Source organism: Athene noctua, chromosome 33 (genome assembly GCF_965140245.1).
Source record: "Athene noctua chromosome 33, bAthNoc1.hap1.1, whole genome shotgun sequence".
Taxonomy (NCBI): Eukaryota; Metazoa; Chordata; class Aves; order Strigiformes; family Strigidae; genus Athene; species Athene noctua.
The window spans coordinates 1,576,444-1,598,526 of NC_134069.1; the positions used below are offsets into that span (position 1 = coordinate 1,576,444).

Below are 22,083 nucleotides of genomic sequence, written 5' to 3' on the forward strand. Positions count from 1 at the left end.
AGGTTCCCGGAGATCTGGGTGAGAGTCTGGCCTGCGGTGGCTGTTATGAAACGCTTTAATCAAGGCAAGAGTGTAACGGCTCGAGAAACAGGAATTGATGCCCCGGTTGGTGCTGGGTGTAAACGGGAAGGAAACGCGTAGAAGTGTCAGAACTCTTTTTGGTGCGGGAGGAACCCCGGGCAGTGGTGCCAGGATCTCCGGGATCGCGTGTTTCTGGATACACCCGCGGTGAAGCGATGCTCCAGGCCCTGGGTTTCTGCCCTTGATAACACGTGCCCGGCGGCACACGTACCGATAGCAGCCGGGGTTGTTTTTGTGGTGGACGGAGCTGTTTGCATTGCTGGTGGACTTTGTCTAAAATGCCTAAGTGCAGATCTGAAGGGTTTTGCTTCAGAGGCGAGAGCCTGGAGCCTTTGCTGTGAGCTGGCAGCGCTGTGATTTCTCGTGTCCCTGGGCAGAGCCCGGGGTTGAGAAGAGCCCTGCTGCTGTGCGGAGCTGCGGGCGGGCACACCGGGCACAGAAACACGGGGTCAGTGGCTGGCGCTGGGTTTACTGGTGAAGGTCAAACCCGAGGTTTTTCCCCATTAATGGTTTTTGTTGTTTGCTTTTTGTTTGTTTGTGAGTTTTGATGCACTCAACCTATTTAAAAACAACAAATTGCTTGTGTGTAGGGAGAGGCGCTCGGAAGAGCTCGCGATGTACGGGAAGAATAGGGAACCAATCAAAGATGCCAAAGAAGGATGTGACCAAAACACAGCCATGCTTCAGGTGGGTCCCTTTAAGGAGCATATATAAGGCATTTGCACAGCTAATAAGCTGAACAAGTAGTAACCGTCATATCGGTGTCTGTGCTTTTGTTCCTGCGAAGGTTTTAACCTCCTGCAAGGGTTAGCTGTGATCTGAGCGCCACAGCTCTGTGGCTTGGCAGGTAGAAAAAGACAGCTATTCCCTCACCGCAACACTTGTGTTTTTAATACGTCGGTCTGCGTCCTACAGGGTGACCTGTGTCAGATGCACACTTGAATCCGTAGCTCTTTCCCCCTCAGCGCTGAGGGATGGATGGAAATTCCTTACTTTAGTCCTTGTCTGGGTTAGAGCCTCCATGGTGCAATGTGTGGTGCAGCCCGCGGAGAAGGGACGTTTCCCATGGCAGAGAATTTGCATACTTAGCAAACCACACAAAGAAAGGTGACGAAAAAGGTACTGGCCCTCCTTAGATACAGAGTGTGAAGGCATAAACCAAATAATTTCTCTAAAGATCGCCGAGGGAATCTGTGGTACGTTCTGAAAAGGAACCCAGTCCCTAAAGGACTCAGCTAGTGCCTTACACACAAGGGACTTTATTTCCCCCGGGTCATGACCTGTTTCATACAGAAGTAGCTCCTACATGATTATGACGCTATTGGAAATCAAAAAGCCATCTATAAGTCGTCTCTTAGAAGAATTTGTCAAGTGTGAATTCTTGGTGGTATTTACCTGTCTCTATGAGTTTATTCGGACTTTTTCAAAATGCATTGAACATACTCATTGCTGACTAGGTTCTATTATCAGAATGAGAAAAGAAGACCCCTTTTAATTGTCATAGGTAGCTGAACCCTCAAGAAGAGGCCAATCTCCGTCTGTTGGGGAGGAGTTTTGTCTGTTACCTGAAGCATTTTGTGTACCCGTCTGTGATAGGAGCTGGAGGAATCACACTCTTTCATGGAGAGTTTGACTAGATTTTCTTGTAAACTGGTTACGGGTAGTTATGTTGTTGGTAAGGCAGCAGTGCTTCTAGTCGGGAGGTACCCTGATCAGTGTGTGAAGTCAGTGAACACTTGGTCAGAGCCCAGATGTCAGCAGTGCAGAGTGTGTTCTTGAGCAGCATCTTGGCACTGAACTTGTGCTCGTGCCACAGCACTGTCCAGCTCCGTGAGGACCGGGAGCCTCTCGGTTCTAGTGCTGCTCCCTGCCGTGGGGGCTCGTGAGCTGCTTCTGTGGGTGATTTTGCACGTATGTGTAAATATTTATTGCTTCGCGTAAGGTGCCTGTGATTCTGAATGTGAGAGAAGCGTGCGACTTCAGCTGTGAAGGTGTGGAGGGGGTAGGAAGCGATGACTGCCTGGAGCTGTCTGGTGGTTCACAACTTGTCTGGTATCAGCGGTATTTTTAACCAGGTAAAGTGCCAGCTAATTGTCCATATAGTTTTTGGGACGAGCAAATTTGATATATGTGTGTGGCCTTAATAATAGACTGTGCAAGGTATTCCCCAGGCCGTTGTGTGTTTTGTAATACAAAGGTAAAGGAAAAAGACTCTCGGAAGGAGGAGGCGCAGGAAGAGCGTCTCCCCCAGCGCCGGGCCCCCCCTGTACCCTCCTCTTCCAGGGAGGAAGAGAAGGAAGGAGATGCTGAGGAAGTTTTGTTACGGCGGGAAATGAAATGCGTGCACTGGCCGGATCTGCGCAGCCGCTCTCTGGCGATTAATTATTTCCAGGCCTTGAGCAGGGGGGGCCTGGCGGCAGGGCGCAGTCTGTGTCTGGGTGTCCCCGGGCACAAACGGCTGCCGGACAGAGCAGCGAGACCCGGCCCGGGACGCTCACGGGGTGGGGAAGGGGCTCCCCCCCGGCCCCGAGAGCCCCCAGGAGCTGGCCCCAGGGCTGCTGGTGCCCCCACACCCACCGGCAGGCTGGGCAGGGGCCATAGCAGTGGGCACCCCCGCCCCCCCAGGGCTCTTCTGGTGCCCCCCCGATGGAGACAAATCCACGCTGAGCTGAAAGGCCACAGCCTTTAGTTATTTCTTCCCTCTTTTCTTCTGTTGGTCCTTCTTGTTCTTCTCTGGTGTGTTGTGGTTTGAACTCGGCCAGCAGCCAATCGCCACGTGGCCAGTTGTTTACTTCCCCCCACCCCAGCCCGGTGAAACAGGAGAGGGACAAAAGAGGAAATTCACAGGTTGAACTAAAAGATTTACTAGTACTAACAGGACCAACACAACAACAGCAAGGCCGAGCAGGTGAAGGCGGTCACCGAGCGGTGGCCGGTCTGGGCCCGTCCCAGCAGCGACCCGACCGCTCCAGAGAATCCGCCACCACCCCGGAACCGAAACGGGGCGCGGGGGAGCAGCGTCCGCCTGGACGGGGAGCGGGACGTGACCCCACGTGGAACGCTCCAAGGCAGCCCTGCCCTCGGCCGTGCTCCCCTCGGCCACGGAGAGGGAACTCCCGCCTGGCCCAGAGCAGGACAGGGCTCAGCTGGTTCCTGCGCCCGCCCTCAGCCCGTGCACCTGCACTCGGTAAACGCAGGTGTACTCGGGGTTGCCCCAGTTGCTCTTCACAAGGAACTTGACATAGGAAAAGGCTCTGGGAAACGGCACGGTCTGCGAAGACAAGAGGGAAAGGGAGGCAGAGGGGTTAAGAGCGACAGTGCAGTCAGTCCCTCCCTGCCGGCCCTGCTCCTGCTCAGGAACCAGCTCCCGGCGGCGGGTGGGAGCGGCTGCTGCCACCGGGGCTGCTGGGGAGGCCGGGGCACGGGACGGGGGAAGGCTCCTGGCCTCCTCTGCGTGCCGGCCCGGCCGGGGCTGCGCCCCCCTGCCCCTTGCTCTGGCCCTCCAGGCCCCGCTGCCCGCTCTGCCTGCCTCCCGCAGAGAAGGGGACGCTCTGCTGCGAGGAGAACCACCGCCTGCGCCTCAGCCCCGCCAGGGCTCTCTGGGCGGGGGCCCGGGGCCCTGTGCCCAGGGAGGAAGCGTTCACACCCCCCTGCCGTGGGCTCCCAGCCAAGCCTGGTTCGCCCCCCGGCATCCTCCCCCGCGCGTGGAGCGTACCTTCAGAGGGAAGGTCTGAATGGCCTCTTTGGTCACGTCGTAGGTGAACGTCAGGAGCAGCGCTTCCTCCTCTCCATCCGCGTCCAGTCCCTTGGGGCCAAAGCACAAGCAGAGCAGTTCAGACTCAGCCCCACAGAGGGGACGTGCGCGCTGGCTCAGCCCGGGCAGGTACCCGGCCTCTCCCGGGCTCCAGCAGCTGTCTGACACTGCCCGGGGCGGAGCTCAGGCTCCTCAGGGTCAAGAACCCGGAGGTGCTTCGGCCAGAAGATGTCCCGAGAGGGATGGAGCCCTCGAAGCGTCCCCCCAGGGCAGCGCGGTGCTCAGCAGAGAGCAGGACACAAGCCCCAGGGAACGCACAGAAGGCCGCAGGCGAGTCCCTGTCACGGCTTTCCCCCAGGGCCAGACCCCACCAGACGCGCCCGGCAGAGACTTACGAAGACAGCGACGTCTCTGGGGGCGCTGACGACGGTCCCGGACGGAGACACATCTTTGTAGATGTGCTGCACGCTGACGGCGGTCAGATGGACCCGTGCTGGCAGCCTGATGACCACCTGGCCCTGGTGCCTTGGCAGAGGCCAGCAGTTCCCTGGGGACATATCCGGCTGCAGGCAGGACGAGAGAGCAGTGAGGGGCGAGAGCGCGTCGGGGACAACACAGCTCGTGCCGCTCGGAGCACGGGACCGGCGTGTCTGGGGGGGCTATTGCAGCTCGGAAATGAGGCGCCCGTGAGGGGCGGACAGAAGCAGGAGGCCGCCTTCCCTGCCCGACAGAGGGGGCTCTCAGTGTTACGGAAAAGAGGAGAACACTGGTTATGAAGCCACCCTAGTCAGGGCCTTACAGAAACACCTCTCTGCCCAGCGCTCAGCAGGGCACCCCCCACCCCTGAAAAGGCACCGTTAGGGACAAGTGTGGAAAGGGGGTCACCAGGGAGAAAGTCTTTCACTCAGCTGGGACAGAGGCCTGTGGGCAAGGGGCAGCAGCTCCGCTCAGCTCAGCCCCGTTCCCCTCCTGAGGGGAACCGCTCCTCTCCAGCAGGCCCAGCCCTGTGTCCGAGCTTTGGCTTCAGGAACCTGATGGGCACTGCGGGCTGGAGCGGCACTGCCCTGCACTGAGGGGAGAGCCCCGAGGTCGGTCCCAGCTTCACCGGAGGGAAGGAAACCAGCACCCGTGAGTTCCGCTACAGTACCTCCAAAACAGCATCAGGTGTGGACTGAGAGAACCACTCCACAACGCTGCAGCGCCAGTGTGTGCAGCTGAAGGCCTCCGAAGTTCTCCGCATGTCAATGGAGGCACCTGTAAGGGAGGGAGAGCAGGTCACTGCCAGAGGCCCCAGACCAGGAGCACCCGGTGCTCAGACACTATTTCTGGTGCCGCCGAGCAGCTCCACGTCTGTCAGCGCTGTTCTCACCCCCAGGCCGCGGGGGCGCGCGGCTGCGCGGGGCAGGGACGGCATCCCCGTGCCTGGCGACTGCTGCCGCCACGGCGCCACGAGGAGAAGGTCTGAGGGTGCTGGGGGGCAGCAGGCGCCGGGGCGACGACAGCGGAGCAAAGCCGAGGGCTCGCCGCGTGGGCAGCAAAGGGTGACCCAGCCGTTCCCTTCGCGGATGCAGCCGCAGGAAGAGCCCCTCCATCAGCGCAGCAGCGTGTGCGGGGGCAGCGCCAGAGGCCCCCGCGCAGGGGCCAAGGGCAGGACTGGGAGGGAGCCCGAGAGAGCCGCTCGGCCACAGCCTGGCTCGGGGACCCCAGGCAGCATTTCAGCTGCCCCGCTTTGGAGAGCACGGCCTCCTCTGGGCAGGGCTACAGGCAAGCGCAGGGCAAGGAGGTGGGGCTGCTTGCGTCCATACCAGAGCTTTTCAGGGCCCAGTCATACGTCGCGGCAGAGACTTTGGCAGGCGCTGCCTGGCTGCTGTCCTGAACTTCCTGGTAAAGATGTGAATGAACACAGAAAAGGACCATGTCAGCGGGCAGAGCAGCGTGGCCACTAGCGCCTGCAGAGGCAAAGGGGCAGTGCCCGAGGTGCAAGCCAAGCCTTGTCCGCAGAGCCCAGAGACGCTCTGCTGCTGGTGTGAGCCACCAGGCCTGAGGAACAGGATCTGTGCCGTGGCCGTGGCCGCAGCCCCGAGGCGGGTTGATGAGGGTCCCCACCGTCCCGTGCCCACCCTCCACGCTCTCCAGCTCGGTCGGGAGACGGTCCCAGGCCCCGCCGGCGTTGGCTGACCCCGTGAGCACACCTGGGTCTCACCACTGCCCCCGGGGCCCGGCCAGAGCAGGCAGAGGCCCCGGCGTGCCGAGGGAAGGCTGCCGGGAGTCCTCCGCTGCCTGAAGCGGCCCAGAGAAACCGGGCCCGGAGAAGGGCCTGCGCAGCGCAGCAGCTCACCCAGCAAGCCCCTGGCAAAGGCTGGCTCGCTGCAGTCAGCGGTCTGAGCCCACCAACAACCCCGAGGAGTGCTTTCTCGGGGGTTCTGCCCAGCCACCCCTCCTTCCCCAAAATGCAGGGTCACCTCTGCGCTGCTGAACTTCGCCTTCAGCTGAGCCCCCTCCTCCCGCAGACGCTCCTTGTTTTGGGTTTGCTCTGCCAACAAAGTTTGCCAGTTCCTGCAGGAAGACAAAAGCCGCTCTTGTCAGAGAGCTGCCCATCCCCTCTGGGAACCGTCTGAGCTCAGCAAGCAGCAGACACGTGTGCCTTCCCTGCTCCGCACGTGCTCCCCTTCCTCGCCAGGCTGAGCAAAAGGCAAAGGCAGGAGGGAAGTACCAGAGCCCTGGCTGTTAGGAAAAGGAGTGCAGGTAGCACGAGGTCAGCCAAGACTGCTGCACAGACACAATTCCAGCTCAGGAAACGTCTCTTACCGCAGGGTCTCCAGGGGTGCCGCACACACACGTCTCAGCTCCTGAAAGGGAAAAACACTCTGTTCAGGTATCCGCTACCAGAGCTGCCGGGGCTTCCCAGGAGAGGCTTCCCTAAGAAGAGCCAGCAAAAGCTGCGGCTTCTTTGGGTCATCCTGCGTGGGAGCAGAGGAGCCGGTGATTTATCCAGCGCTGTCAGCAACGCTCCCTTGCAGGAGGTGCCCGACCCACCAGAGTCACAGGGGGACACTCTCAGGATCTATAGGGGCCCTATAGGGGTCCTACAGTCCCACACGCAACCCCAGAAGCACCCCTGCAGCCCCTAGAGCCCCCCCCAGCACCGCCCTACCCCTACAGAAGCCCCATAGAGCACCTCCAGCCCCCAACAGCCCCTATAGAACCCCCCTATAGCCCCCCCCGAGCCCTACAGAACCACTCCACACACCCCCCCAGCCCCTCCAGAGCTCCCTATAGCCCCTCTACAGACCCCAGTCCCTACAGACCCCCCTACCTGCGGGCCGTCCCCATCTGGTATTGGCACCAAATCAGGCACCAGTGGCCGCTGGGGGCAGGAAGAGGAGCCGCTCCCACTTCACACCAGTACAGACCAGTATGAACCAGTGACACCCCCACTCCACACCCCCTGTACATCCCTGGGCACCCCCAGTATAGCCCCGTGCCCCACCCACCCATCCCTTTGTAGCCCATCCTCCTCCCAGTATAGCTGTGTGCTCGCCCCAGTTTCCCCCAGTTCCCGCTCACCTTAGCCCCCCCACCAGGAGGTCAGTGAAGAACTGGGGGTTCAGGTGCTGGTTCTGGTAGAGGGGCAAGGGGAGAGTAAGAGCCCTCCCAGTATGGCGCAGTGCTCCCCAGTATGTCCCAGTGACACTCTTAGCGTTCCCCAATATATCCCAGTATGTCCCAGTGCCCTTCAGTACAGCCCAGTAACCCCCCCGTGTCTCCCAGTGTGTCCCAGTGACCTTCCTAGTGCTCCCCAATATATCCCAGTATATCCCACTGCTCCCCAGCATGTCCCAGGGCCGCCCCAGACTGTCCTAATGACCTTCCCAGTGGCCCCCAGAGCTCACGGCCAGCAGCAGGTCCAGCTTGGCTCGCAGCAGCAGGTCATCAGCGGTGACGGTGGCCACACGGGGGATTTGGGGACCCCCAACCTCAGGGGGAAGCTCAGCCCATGCCCTGTCTCCTCCGTGTACCCCAACAGACGCCGCACCCCCCAGCCCCCCTGCAGGTGAGGGGGAACTGGGGGTCCCAGGGGGGAACTAGGGACCTACAGCAGAATATTGGGGTGAAAGGGGAGTATTGGGGTGCTGTAATGGGATACTGCGGGGATATGAGGGATACTGGGGGGGATACTAGGAGTACTGGGATTGTACAGGGGAATATTGGGGTGCTACAGGGGATACTGGGGTGATATGGGGGATTGAGGTACTATGGAAAAATATTGGGATGCTAGAGAGGGATATTGGGGTTCTGTGGGGGATACTGGAGTGATACAGGAGATACTGGAGTCCCACAGCAAAATACTGGGGTGCTAGTGAGGGACACTGGGGTTCTGAGGGGATATTGGCGTGATATGGGGGGACTGGGGTCCTTGAGGTTTTGGGGTGCCAGTGCAGCTTTTGGGGTACCTGCACAGCATCGACGGTGCCGCGGAAGACGGGGTTCCCGAAGCGGGCGGCGCGGCAGTGCCGGGGGGGCCGGGCTGCAGCAGGTTCTGACCGTACTTCTCCAGGATGCTGAGCGCTGTCCGTGGCCCCCCCAAACCCTGTGGCCGCACCCCCCAGCGGCTGGGGGGGACAGGGAGGGTCAGAGAGAGCCCCCAAACCCCCACCGCACCCCCACACTCCCCCTCCCACTGCCCCCATATTTTGAGTGCTGAGATAGGGGATTTGAGTAACTTTGGTCAGATGGCACAAGACAGAGGCCTGTGCACGGACAAAGAAAAGGGGGGAGAGCCACATACCAGGTGCTGATAACGTTGCTAGGCTGCAATCTCCTAGCCCAAAGAGAAGTTTCTTCTGGTCCTTGAAGTTGTGTGTTCCAGCAACAAATCACCCGAGATTCCAGCACAAACTGGCCTGGCGGTTTGGCCGGGGCCCAGGGAACAACTGAGGCAGCGCAGAGCGACAGGGTGAAAAGTTCATCAGCGAGGAAGAAGAGGTACTTCACCTATCCGACCCTTGCCCAGAAATTTCTGACCCCTGACCGGAGCTTGAAGAGCTCATGGCGCAGGCGCAAGGGGAGGAGACCTGATTACCATGAGGAGCGAGGGGAGGCGGGGGTACACTACGTATATGTACAGGCGTTCCATGAATATGCGCTATTCTGTAACGTATCAGCCGGACGGGAGCTGCAAACGGCGCGCGTGCTCGTGGTGGAGCGATCCCCCATGCGCCCGGCGCCGGATAAACGTTCCTACTTGTACTGGGTCTGGCTGAGCCGGAATCGGTTTTCCCTCACAGCAGCCCCGTGGTGCTGTGGTTTGTGCTGGGAGCTGCAGGGTGTTGGCAGCTCCCTGGTGTGGTGGCTGCTGCTGAGCAGTGCTCACACAGCACCAAGGCTCTTCCTGACATTTCCCCCAGCGGGACGGGGTGGGCGAGATCTCGGGAGGGGACACAGCCAGGACAGCTGACCCGAACCGACCCAAGGGATATTCCCGACCCTGTGACGTCGGCTCAGTATAAAGCCGGGAGAAAGGAGGGAGGGGTGGGTCACCCTCGGTCCTCCGAGGCAACCACTCCGCGTATTGGAGCCCCGCTTCCCGAGAAGGCCCCACAGCGCCTGTCCATGGGAAGGAGAGAATAAATCTGTTTGCTTTTGCTTCCGCGCGCGGACTTTGGCTTCGCTTTGCTTATATTAAAACTGCTTTTGTTTCACCCACAAGGGTTAGTTTATCTTCTTTCCCCTCTTTACCCTGTTGAGAAAACAAAGGGAAGGGGGGGGGGGAAGTGATAGAGTGACTTGGTGGATACCTGGCATTTAGCCAGAGTCAAACCACCACACTACTTTACAGCTTCACGGTTGTAGAGTCTTATCTCCGCAAGACACCTATAACCACTCTACAGGCACCCCAGTCCCCAGAGAGCTCCTTACAGACCCTCTGCGGCCCCTCAACCCCTACAGAGCTCCTATAATGCCACTACAGCCCACCAACCCCTACAGAGCTCCCTATAGCCCCTCTATATCTCCTCCCTGCCTCTACAGAGCTCCTTAATAGCCCCCTACAGCACACCCCCCCCGAGCTCCCTATAGCCCCGAGGCCCCTACGGAGCTCCCTATCGCCCATCGATAGCTCCCCCAGCCCCGACAGAGCTCCTTATAAACCCCTACATACGCCCCAGCTCTCTATAGTACCTCTACAGCCCTCCGATCCCCTACAGAGCACTCTACAGACCCTCACCAGCCCCCCAAGCCCCTTCAGAGCTCCCTATATACCCTCTACAGCCCCCCAGCCCCTACAGAGCTCCATATACACCCTGAACAGCCCCCCGAGCCCCCACAGAGCTCCCTGTAACCCCTCTACAGTTCCCCCCTGCCTCTACAGATCTCCTTATAATGCCTCTACAGCCCACCAACCCCTAAAGCGCTCCCTATAGCCCCCCAACAGCCCCCCAGAGCTCCCTATCACCCCTCTACAGCCCTCCCCAACTCCCTATAGTCCCTCTACAGCCCCCCACAGAGCTCCTCATAGCCCCTCTAAAGCCCTCCCCGTCACTAAAGAGCTCCTTATAGCACCTCTCCAGCCCTCTCGCTATTGCCCCTCTACAGGCCCCCCAGACCTCCCTATAACCACTCTACAGCTCCGCCCAGCCCCTATAGAGCTCGTTATAGCCTCTCTGCGGACCCCCAGTCCCTGCATAAGTCCCTAAGCCCCTCAACAGTGACCAGAGCTCCCTAGAGCCCCTCTACAGCTCCATCAGCCCCTAGAGAGCTCCTTATAACCCCTCTACAGCCCTCCCCAGCTCCCTATAGTACCTCTGCATCCCCTCAACAGCTCCCGAGCCCCTACAGAGCTCCATATATAGCCTCTACAGCCCCCCAGCCCTTAGAGAGCTCCTATAGGCCCTGTACAGCTCCCTCAGCCCCTACAGAGCTTCCTATAGCCCCTCTACAGCCCCCCGCGAGCTCCATATACACTCTGAACAGTCTCCGGAGCCCCTACAGAGCTCCCTGTAGCCCCTCTACAGCTCCCGCAGCCCCTACAGAGCTCCTTATAATGCCTCCACAGCACACCAACCCCAAAAGAGCTCCCTATAGCCCCTCAACAGTCCACCAGAGCTCCCTATAACCCCTCTACAGCCACCCCAAACCCTACAGATATCCTCATAGCCCCTCTAAAGCCCCCTCTAGCCCTACAGAGCTGCCTAGAACCATTCTACAGGCACCCCAGCCCCTACAGAGCTCCTTATAACCACTCTTCGGCCCCCCACAGACCCTACAGACCTCCCTATAGTCTCTCTACAGCAAGCCCCAGCTCCTACAGAGCTCCTTTTAACCTCTCTACAGACCCTACAGAGCTCCCTACAGCCCACTAGCCCCTACAGAGCTCCGTACAGCCCCTCTACAGCTATCCCAGCTCCTACACCGCTCACTATAGCCCCTCTCCAACTCCCCCCAGCCTCTACAGAGCTCGCTATAGCCCCTCTACAGCCCCCCAGGGCTCCCTGTAACCACTCTACAGCCCACGCCAGCCCCTACAGAGTTCCCTATAGCCTTGCTACAGCCCCCCTAGTCCCTACAGAGCTCCCTATAACCACTCTACAAGCACCCCGGTCCCCAGAGAGCTCCTTATAGACCCTCTGTGGCCCCCTCAATCCCTACAGAGTTCCTTATGACCAGTCTTCACCAACCCAGCCCCTACAGAGCTCCTTATAATACCACTACAGGCCGCCAATCCCTACAGAGCTCCCTATAGTCCCTCTACAGCTCCCCCCAGCCCCTACAGAGCCCCTTATAGCACCTCTACAGTCCCCAAGCCCCTACAGAGCTCCCTATAGCCCCTCTACAGCTCCCCCAGCCCCTACAAAGCTCCTTATAATGCCTCCACAGCACACCAACCCCAAAAGAGCTCCCTAGAGCCCCTAAACAGTCCACCAGAGCTCCCTATAACCCCTCTACAGCCCACCCCAAACCCTACAGATATACTCATAGCCCCTCTAAAGCCCCCCCTAGCCCTACAGAGCTGCCTAGAACCACTCTACAGGCACCCCAGCCCCTACAGAGCTGGTTATAACCACTCTTCTCCCCCCCAGCCCATACAAAGTGCCTTACAACCAGTCTTCAGGCACCGCAGCCCATACAGAGCATCTTATAATGCCTCTACAGCCCCCCAGCCCCTACAGAGCTCCTTAGAGACCCTGTACAGCTCCCACAGCCCTACAGAGCTCCTTCTAGCCCCTCTAAACACCCCCCCCAACCCCTACATGACTCCATATAGCCCGTCTACAGCTCCCCCAGCCCCTACAGAGCTCCCTATACCCCCTCTACAGCCCCCCCAGCCCCTACATGACTCCATATAGCCCGTCTACAGCTCCCACAGCCCCTACAGAGCTCATTATAGCCCCTCTGTGACACCCCCAGCCCCTACACAGCTCCTTATAACCCCTCTAAACCCCTCCCCAGGTCCCTAAAGCCCCTCTACAGCTCCCCCCAGCCCCTACAGAGCTCACAATAGACCCTCTACAGCCCCCCCAGAACTCCTTATAACCCCTCTACAGCCCTCCCCAGATCCCTGTAGCCCCTCTACAGGCCCCAAGCCCCTATACAGATCGCTATAGGCCCCTTACAGGCCCCCCCGAGCTCTCTATAACCACACTACAGCCCCCCCCACCCCTATAGATATCATTATAACCAATCTACAGCCGAACCCAGCCCGTAAAAAGCTCCTCATAACCAATCTAGGGCTCCCCGCTCAGCCCCTACAGAGCTCCCTATAGCCCCTCAACAGCCCCCCCAGCTCCTACAGAGCTCCCTATAACCACTCTACAGCCCCCCAGCCCCTAGAGAGCTCCTTATAGCCCCTCTACACGCCACCAGAGCTCTCTATAGCACCTCATCAGCCCCCCAGCCCCTCCAGAGCTCCCTATAGGCCCTGTACAGCTCCCACAGACGTACTTAATAGTCCCTCTACCCCCCATGCCAGGCCCTACACGGCTCCTTATATCCCCTCTACAGCCCCCCCCAGCTCCCTAATTTACCTCTACAGACCACCAGCCCCTACAGAGGTACTTATAAACCCTCTGCAGTCCCCCCAGAGCTCCCTGTAACCACTCTACAGCCCCCTCCAGAGCTCATTGTAACACCTCTACAGCCCACCCCAGCCCATACAGAGCTCCTCACAGCCAATCTAGCCCCCCCCCCCAGCCCCTACAGAACAGCATATAGCCCTGCTACAGCCACCTCAGCCCCTACAGAGCTCCCGAGAACCACTCTTCTCCCCCCCCAGCCCCTAGAAACCACCTTACAAACAGTCTTCGGGACCCACAGCCCATACAGAGCATTTTATAATGTCTCTACATTCCCCCAGCCCTTACAGAGCTCCTTATAAACCCTCTGCGGCCCCCCAAGCCCCTACAGAGGTCCTTATAGGCCCTGTACAACTCCCACAGCCCCTACAGAGCTCCTTCTAGCCCCTCTAAAGCCCCTCCAGCCCCTCCATGACTCCCTATAGCCCCTCTACAGCCCCTACAGAGCTCATTATAGCGCTTCTGCAACACCCCCAGCCCCTACAGAGCTCATTGTAACCCCTATAAACCCCTCCCCAGGTCCCTACAGACCCTCTACAGCCCCTCAGTCCCTACAGAGCTTCCTATAGAACCTCTACAGCCTCCTAGCCCCTACAGAGCTCACAATTGACCCTCTACAGCCCCCTCAGAGCTCCTTATAACCCCTCTACAGCTCTCCCCAGAACCCTATAGTCCCTCTACAGCCCCCCAGAGCTCCTTATAGGCCCTGTGCAGCTCCCACAGCCCCTACAGATCTCCTTCTAGCCCCTCTAAAGATCCCCCCAGCCCTTACATGACTCCTTATAGCACCTCTACAGCCCACCAGCCCATACAGAGCTCCCTAGAGCCCCTCTACAGCCCCCGAGCCCCTACAGAACTCCCTATAACCACTCTACAAGCACCCCAGTCCTCAGAGAGCTCCTTATGACCACTCTTCCCACCCCAGCCCCTACAGAGCTCCTTATAATGCCACTACAGACCACCAACCCCTACAGAGCACCCTACAGCCCCTCTACAGCTCCGCCCTGCCTCTACAAGCTTCTTATAATCCCTACAGCCCCCCAGATCCCACAGAGCTCCCTATATTCCCTCTACAGACCCCAGTCCCTACAGACCCCCCTACCTGCGGGCTGTCCCCATCCGTTATTGGCAGCGATCCGGCCACCAGCGGCCCCTGGGGACGGGAAGAAGAACCGCTCCCACTCCACACCAGTACAGACCAGTAGGAACCAGTGACACCCCCACTCCACACCCCCTGTACATCCCTGGGCACCTCTACTATAGCCCAGTGCCCCACCCACCCATCCCAGTGCAGCCCAACCTCCTCCCAGTCCCTTCCAATATACCTCTGTGCTCCCCCCAGTTCCTCCCAGTCCCCACTCACCTTAGCCCCCCCACCAGGAGGTCAGTGAAGAACTGGGGGTTCAGGTACTCGTTCTGGAGGAGAGAGGCAGAGGGAGAGCAAGAGCCCTCCCAGTATAGCACAGTACTTTCCAGTATGTCCCAGTTCCCCTCCCAGTACTCCCCAGTATGGCCCAGTGACCCTCTTACCGCTCCCTAATATATCCCAGTGTATCCCAGTGACCTTCCTAGTGCTCCCCAATATATCCCACTGCTCCCCAGCATGTCCCAGGGCCGCCCCATACTGTCCTAATGACCTTCCCAGTGGCCCCCAGAGCTCACGGCCAGCAGCAGGTCCAGCTTGGCTCGCAGCAGCAGGACATCAGCGGTGACGGTGGCCACACGGGGGATTTGGGGACCCCCAACCTCAGGGGAAAGCTCAGCCCCTGCCCTGTCTCCTCTGTGTACCCCAACAGACGCCGCACCCCCCAGCCCCCCTGCAGGTGAGGGGGAACTGGGGGGCCCGGCAGGGAACTAGGGACCTACAGCAGAATATTAGGGCAAAAGGGGAGTATTGGGGTGCTGTAATGGGATACTGAGGGGATATGAGTGATACTGGGGGGGATACTAGGAGTACTGGGATTGTACAGGGAAATATTGGGGTGCTACAGGGGATATTGGGGTGATACGGGGGATTGAGGTACTATGGAAAAATATTGGGATGCTAGAGAGGGATATTGGGGTTCTGTGGGGGATACTGGAGTGATACAGGAGATACTGGAGTCCCACAGTAAAATACTGGGGTGCTAGTGAGGGACACTGGGGTTCTGTGGGGGATATTGGGGTGATATGGGGGGACTGGGGTCCTTGAGGTTTTGGGGTGCCAGTGCAGCTTTTGGGGTACCTGCACAGCATCGACGGTGCCACAGAAGACGCTGTTCCCGAAGCGGACGGCGCGGCAGTGCCGGGGGGGCTGGGCTGCAGCAGGTTCTGACCGTACTTCTCCAGGATGCTGAGCGGTTCATGGCCCCCCCAAACCATGTGGCCGCACCCCCCAGCGGCTGGGGGGAACAGGGAGGGTCAGAGAGAGCCCCCAAACCCCCACCGCACCCCCACACTCCCCCTCCCACTGCCCACATTCCCCATTCCCCCATATTTTGAGTGCCTCCCCCGCATTTTGGCTGCCCCCACCTCCCCCATTTTGGGGTCCCCCCCAACGCTCCAGGCACAGGTTGTGGCACAGCAGTCGGGCACCGTCCAGGTGTCCACACTTGTCTTGGGGGGGGGGGGGCTGTAAGGGGCCTGGGGACCCCCAAAATCGGGCTCAGCTCTGCCGCTGTCGCCTCCCCGTGGTCCTGGGTCCGAGCCGCCTCCAGTGCCGCACGCAGCGCCCCCCCGAGATCGGGCGGGGGGGCACCTCACTGCCCCCCGGGGTTCAGGGGAACCCCCCTGGGTCGGGGGGTGCCCCATTCGGAGCGGCCCGCGATGGGGCAGCACCCCTAGGAGGACCCCGCGGTGTGGGGGGAGCCCTCACGATCTTGGGGGGCGATCAGAGGACTCCGGGATGGGCGGGGACCCCCGGCATGTGGGGGGAGTCCCCTCCGCCGGGACGGGGGCGCCGGGCTCGGCCTCTTCCGCCATCACCTGAGGAGCAGAAACCGGGAGAAAAAGGGAAAATTTTATGGAGGGGAGGAACGAAAATAATGTGTTAGCGGGGCAGCGGTGGCACTAATGGAGGCGCAGCCCTCGCCTGGGGTCCCCGAGGGATCCTGCCACCCAAAAGCCCCTGGTCGGGGGATCCCAGTGGGCGGAGGGTCCCTCTCCCCACACTGTCAGGGGGGTCCCGTCCCCCACTGCCAGGTGCCCTGTCGGAGGGTCGAGAGGGGAGGACGGGGGTGCGTGAGGGCCCGGGGGTACCAGGGAGAACTCGGGGACCCCCGCCCCAGCGTAGGGCGGTGCCGCGGGGAGGGGGCGCCCAGCGGGGAGCCCCTGCCTACCTCAGGAGCCGGCGAGGAGAAGAGCAGAAGTGCAGGAAGAAGAGAAGGAAGAGAAGGCAGCCGCGCCCGCCCCGACCGGCGCCGACTACAAAATGGTGGCGGCGACTGCGGGGGGGGGGGGGGGGGGAAAGCGCCTTCCCGCCCTGGGGCCGTCACGCCGCGCCGGCCCCGCCCCCTCGCTGGCAATGCCCTCACCCGCCATGGCGGCCGCGGCGTCGCCCCGCACCCCCTCCGCGTCCTGCGCATGCTCCTCTCTGGCCCCGCCCCCTCGCTGGCAATGCCCTCACCCGCCATGGCGGACCCCGCTCCCCTCAGGGCCACCGTGATGGCGGCGGCGGCGGCCCCGGCAGCTTCCCCGGGCTCCGGTGAGGCGGGAGGGCGGGTAGGGGAGCCCCGGGGTGGGGGGGCCCTCGGGGGTGGCGTCGCGCCCGCGTCGCGGCCTCCCCCCGCCCGGGGGGTGTGAACCCGGCGGCTCGGGGGGGTCGGGTCCTCCCCCCCGTTCCCCTTCCCCCCCTCGCCTTTCCCTTCCCCGCCCTTCCCGGGGGTCACCGGGGCCGTGACATCCCGGCGAGCACGGGGGGCGCGGGCCGGCAGCGGCAGCGGGGCCAGGCGGGGCCCGGCGTCCCTGGGGGGCGGCGGGGGGGTCAGGGGCAGCCCCCAGGGACCCCCCCACACCTGCCCCGAGGCAGCGCCCGCAAATCCCCCCACAAACCCCCACGGGGACGTTTCCCGGCCCCGCAGAGACCCCCCCAGGTCCCCCCCAGCCCACAGAGACCCCCAGCCCCGGGTCACCGAGGGCCATGGCCCCCACCAGGGCGGCCCCACGTGGAGGCGCAGGGGCTGGAGGAAGTTTTGCACCAGCCCCACGGGGGTGTAGGCCCCCAGCCCCAAATCCTCCAGCCGCTCCTCCCCTCCACACCCCCGGCGGGAGGGGGCCTCTGCCCCACAGCCGGGGGGGGTGACAAGCGGGACCCACAGCAGGGGGGTCCGGACTGAAACCAAGAAACTCCCTCACCAGTCGGAATCCAAAGGCACTGCTCGGCGGGAATTCCTGATCAGCAGCGCTGGGGTCGCCCTGGGCTTTCTCCACCATAAGGGCTCCCCCGAACTAGCGGGGGCCATCAGTTTACACACCCGCCAATCACACACAGGTGTGAATTTCCTGGAAAGGGGTGTTTTATGATCACGACTTCCCGGGATTCCTTTGCGCAGCCCCAGCATGCCCAGTGACAAGAGAGTGAGGGGCCTCGGTGGCCGAGGGCAGGAGTACGGGCTCTTCTTCGCGGGGTCGGCTCTTTGTGGAGCAGGAGCCGTGAGGAAGGTCCAGGTGTCGTCCGCCTGCATGGGCGAGATCACCCTCCCTAGACGGTATCTCCGGGCCCTTGTCTTCGAGTTGCCCTTAGCTCGGTTGCCCAAGCACCCACCGAAGGCTGCTACCGGTGAGGTGTATGGGGAGCGTTTTACTTTTGTCCACGCAGACCAAGAGGCCGAGGGAAAACCGCTGAGGAGTCGCTGGGGAACAAACACGAGCAAAACCTTCCTGCCTCGCAGTTCAGACTTCATCAGAAATTCCCTGGTTTGAGCCCTTGCAAGACCCACGGTGGGCTCTGTTCGCCCCGTGGTGGGGTGGGGAGGAGAAGGGGGGTTATAGGGGGGTCTGACCTACAGCCCCTGCCCCCCCCTCCCCTTGAGCCCCCCCGCCCTGCCCCAAGTCCCCAATCTGCCCCCCCCGAGCCCCTGTCCTGCCCTGTGGCCCCCTAGACCCCCAACGTGCTCTCCCAGAGCCCCTGTCCTGCCCTGTGCCCCCTAGACCCCCAACGTGCTCTCCCAGAGCCCCTGTCCTGCCCTGTGCCCCCTAGACCCCCAACGTGCTCTCCCAGAGCCCCTGTCCTGCCCTGTGCCCCCTCCAGACCCTCAGTCTGCCCCCCCAGACCCCAAGTGTGCCCTCCCAAAATCTCTGTCCTGCCCTGTGGCCCCCCCTACGACTGCCCTAAGACACTCTGTGTTCCAGCCGCTGTCCCCAAGACCTCTCGGCCCTGTGACCAGTGGCCCCTTCTCCCACCACACCCTCCCCCTCCCCTCGACCAGGCTCGGGGTCACCCCTCGGAGTGACTCTTCCCCTTTGTGCCCCCCTTGGCTGCCTGCAGCCTCACTTTGCAGGCGCTGGGCCTTGCCCAGGAGGCGGGGTGGAACCGAAGCGTGGTGAGCTGTGGAAGGCGGCAGCTTCATTCAACAGCTAAGACAAACATGGGTGGTTGTGTGCAGTCGGGGGGCGTGGGCAGGACCGAGCAGGCCGTTGGCACTGAGGCTGCCGTTGGCTCAGCAGGCAGAGCCCCTGCAGGAGGTGGCCGTGGTGCACTGCAGCCTGCGCTGGATCCTCTCCCTCCTGCTGCTCAGGCCTTCCCTCAGGTTCTGCAGGAGCTCCTGCAAGCAAGTGAAGAATTCCACCAACTTCTGGGGTAGAAGGGGGCGGGAGCTGAACCCGCCTGATGGTGTTGGCCTTGGCCTCTGAAGGGGGGTTGAGGGGAAGGCTGGCCGTGGCATTGGAGCAGCCGTTCCTGCTGGGGGCAGCCCCACCTGTACTAGGATCCACTCGTAGTAGTGCTGAGTGGAGGTGTAGATTCCGGGCCGTTTTGCTCTCGCGCAGCCTCTCCCCCAGCTGGTCACCCCAGCGAGCCAGAAGTAGTCAGCACTCCTGTCTTTGCAGAGGAGAGGACCGCCGCTGTCCCCCTGCGACGGAGGAAAGAGGGTCACGGTGGTGTCGGGTGGCCGCTGGCAGCACTGGGGCCGGCTCCTTCTCTCTGCCAGCACCCCCAGAGCTGTGTCCGCGGCACAGAGGCGCTGCTCAGGTGCTGGGGCCGACAGGACCTTGTCTGGGAGGGGGTGGTGGGCCCGTGGGGTAGGGCTGGCGCTCATCTCTGCACAGCGACGCTGGCCGGGTGCAAGAGGGATGTTCCAGGGCTGGGAGCCGGACCTCGGGGCTGCCAGGAGCGCTGGGTGGGCTTTCTGGGCAGAGTCCCGGGCCTCTGGGGCAAGTGGGGCCCTGGGCAAGGACGTGCAGCCGGGGAAGGGGAGCCCCAGCAGCGGTGGGGACCCAGCGGTGGTGGGAGGGCGACTGGCCAGGCACAGCCCGTGCCGGGGGGTGTCTGGGCGGCTCTAGGGGGCTGCCGGTGCCGCTGGGCGCTGCCTTAGAGTCACAGAATCCCAGAATCCTTCAGGTTGGAAAATCCCCTCGGGATCATCGAGTCCAACCCTCAGGCCGACTCTACAAAGTTCTCCCCTGCCCCACATCCCCCCACAGCTCATCCAAATGGCCCTTAAACACACCCGGGGATGGGGACTCTCCCCCCTCCCTGGGCAGCTTCTTCCACTCTCTGACTGTGGGAGACATCGGCCTGTCAGCCCTGCACAGCCCCTGAGCAGCAGCAAGGCTTTGATGAGGAACAGCCCTGGGGAGAAAGATCAGAAACTGCCGAGTTGTGCCGAGGCGTCAGGGGAAAACGAGGGACAGCTGCCACCCTGAGCTGTGGGAAATCCTGACCCGTGAGGAGTTCCCGCCGCGTGAACAGCGCCTGAGCGAGCAGGGGATTGGTCTGCACAGCGTGTGAGAGTGCTCTGGTGCTGATAGGAGAAAGGATTGATGGCTGTCCAATTGCCGATTTGCTAATTGTGAAGTAAGAGCTTTGGGGAGTGCATAAGTATGTGCTATTGTAATAAGAAAGGGTCTTTCCTTCCGCTCTTCAGTGCAGAGTCCGTGCCCCGGTTGCCACAAGCCTGGATCCAGCCTCACCTGGACTCCTCTCTGAGAAGGAGTTGCGAAAGCGAGGGGATCTGTTCTGAACCTCGTGTCTCAGCGGGAGCTCTTCCTTACCCTTTGTACCTCTCCCATTAGGCAGAAACCTTTGACCAAGTCTGGGATTGAGATTGAATCTACCTGCATCTAAGCTCCATCAGGAGTTGAGAAAGCAAGGGGGTCCATTGTGAACTCTGTGACTCAGCGGGAGGTCTCCCTTACCTTTTTCTGTTTCTGGTCTCTGTGTAAATAATTTTAAATAAATTTGAACTTGATTTTCCTTTGTATGTTTCTTCCAGGTAGTAAGCAATAGAGTGAATGCTGCCACCAGACTTTGCAAAATCACCCTTTTATAACATCACGTTGAACTCACTTTTTGCTAATACCTTCCACAGCGACTCTTCAAGTGATCTAAAACACTCACCCGCAACACACCCGCCCGGGGCTCCAAGGGCCCTGGGCACCCCCTGCCTGGCGGCGGCCTGGGCCAGCTGGCAGGTGACAGCGGGGACCCGGGCAGGCTCACGGGGCACTGGCAGCGCCGTGACAGGGGGCAGCGCTCAGGCAGGGACGGCGGGGACATGGCTGGGGGGGTGAAGCCCCCGCCGGGCGCCTCCGACGTCCTCGGCGGCTGGATAGGGACCCTCTCTGCAGGGGGAGCGAAGAGGGGTGACGGGGTGAGAGCCGGGCGGGCAGAGCTGGCGGGGGAGTTCCCTGGAGAGCAGGAGCCTGAGGAGGAGCGGGAGCCTGCTGCTGCCCCTGCCGTGGGGGTTGGGCGCTGCGGGGTCTCTTTGGGGCAAACAGGGTTTTGGGGGTCTGGCCCCACGGCCATCATTCCACCAGCACCTGCTTCAGCCAGCCTTACGAGGTTTTGCTGCTTCACCCCACAACTCCCCAGCCCAGCGGTTCCCATCCTGCTGTTCTGTCTCCAGGGATGATTTCCCATCCCCACAATGGTTCCCCTCCCAACAGCTTCCCGTCCCAGGGATGGTTTCCCATCTCAAGGACGATTTCTCAGCCCCGCGATGGTTTCCTATCCCGACACTCTCCCCACCTCCATGATCTCCCATCGCAAGCATGGTTTTCTGGGGGGAGGTGAATTCTGTGTCCACGGGGAAGGGACAGGGCAGCGGTGGCCCTGCGATGCTGATGTGTGTGCGCTGCCCCATCCTGCCCCGGCAGTGGGGATGAGCGGGGGGTTGGGGTGTGGAGAAGTTTTTGGAAGATAACGGCCACCTGGTCCTTGATACCGACATGGTAACTCTGTGCTAGCTGCCCCTGTGTAAAGAACTCACTGTTCAATGTTCCTCTCTGGCTGCCACTGCACAGAGAGCTATTGTTCAGCAAATTCCTTAACTAGAGATATGGAGTGAAGTTGAAACACTGAGTAGGAGGTCCATAGGCTCGTGCTTCTTGCGTGTGCTTCTCGCGTTGTACCAATGAAATATGAGTTATATTGTGTGGACAGTGGCTTAGAACCAATCACAGCTTGTTTAGCTGTATGCGATCACGCCCTAATAGTATATAAGATGCTCTGTGCTTAATAAAATTGGATCGAGCTGGCAAACCACATTGGTGTTATTCTGGATACCCGGGCTGTATCCGTCGACACATGATCATGACAGCCCTCGTTAGCATATTGAGGGTGTTAACTTTAATATGCATTTCGTGGATAATGAAGTAAAGTTCATTCACCGGACACATGGCCCTTGAAATCTGCCCAGGTGCCCCAGGGCAGAGCCGTCCTGTCTCCACAGGGCTCCCTCCCCCAGCTGTATGGGGCAGCGTTATCAGCTTCGGCCTCCACAGGATGCACCCTGCGACTCAGAGTTTTGTCTTGTGAGTGTTTGAGGCATTTCTTCGATCAGCCTCAACTTTTGCTTTCCCAGGCTGTTTGTCTTAGTTTCTCACAGGCCTGGTTTCTCGTCTCTCACACAAACATATAACCAAAAACAATTTTAACATGTTTAAAACTAACTTTATAAAACCTAAACATTTTATAAACTAATTTTGAGGCTCTGACGAATCAGTAGAGGGACGCAGCGATATCCTCCAAGAAAAGCAGTT

The 22,083-nt window shown here is 60.7% G+C and overlaps 1 protein-coding gene and 2 long non-coding RNA genes across 3 annotated transcripts; 1 reads left to right on the plus strand and 2 right to left on the minus strand.

The window, feature by feature from the left end:
* Positions 1–3,390: 3,390 nt before the first annotated feature.
* Positions 3,391–5,988, minus strand: LOC141972518 (sperm-associated antigen 4 protein-like). Its single transcript, XM_074930424.1, has 4 exons — positions 5,641–5,988; positions 4,983–5,089; positions 4,231–4,398; positions 3,391–3,886 (listed from the first exon to the last, which is right to left on the minus strand). The coding sequence occupies exons 1-4, from the start codon at positions 5,750–5,752 to the stop codon at positions 3,722–3,724; spliced, it is 552 nt and encodes a 183-aa protein (XP_074786525.1). The 5' UTR covers positions 5,753–5,988; the 3' UTR covers positions 3,391–3,721.
* A 2,693-nt stretch (positions 5,989–8,681) lies between these two features.
* On the minus strand, positions 8,682–14,437 carry LOC141972531 (uncharacterized). The gene is made up of 3 exons (XR_012635415.1): positions 14,270–14,437; positions 14,009–14,059; positions 8,682–9,575 (listed from the first exon to the last, which is right to left on the minus strand). It is a non-coding gene; the product is annotated as an uncharacterized LOC141972531 (long non-coding RNA).
* Positions 14,438–19,298: 4,861 nt separating this feature from the next.
* Positions 19,299–20,291, plus strand: LOC141972530 (uncharacterized). The gene is made up of 2 exons (XR_012635414.1): positions 19,299–19,897; positions 20,116–20,291. It is a non-coding gene; the product is annotated as an uncharacterized LOC141972530 (long non-coding RNA).
* Positions 20,292–22,083: the final 1,792 nt, after the last annotated feature.

Excerpts from the sequence above, each read along its gene's own strand:
- LOC141972518 (XM_074930424.1), bottom strand. The coding sequence starts at position 5,752 with ATGGTCCTTTTCTGTGTTCATTCACATCTTTACCAGGAAGTTCAGGAC. Across the intron at positions 4,399-4,982 it reads CACCTGATGCTGTTTTGGAG|CCGGATATGTCCCCAGGGAA; the intron begins GTACTGTAGCGG and ends TCCTGCCTGCAG. Across the intron at positions 3,887-4,230 it reads CCAGAGACGTCGCTGTCTTC|GGACTGGACGCGGATGGAGA; the intron begins GTAAGTCTCTGC and ends TTTGGCCCCAAG.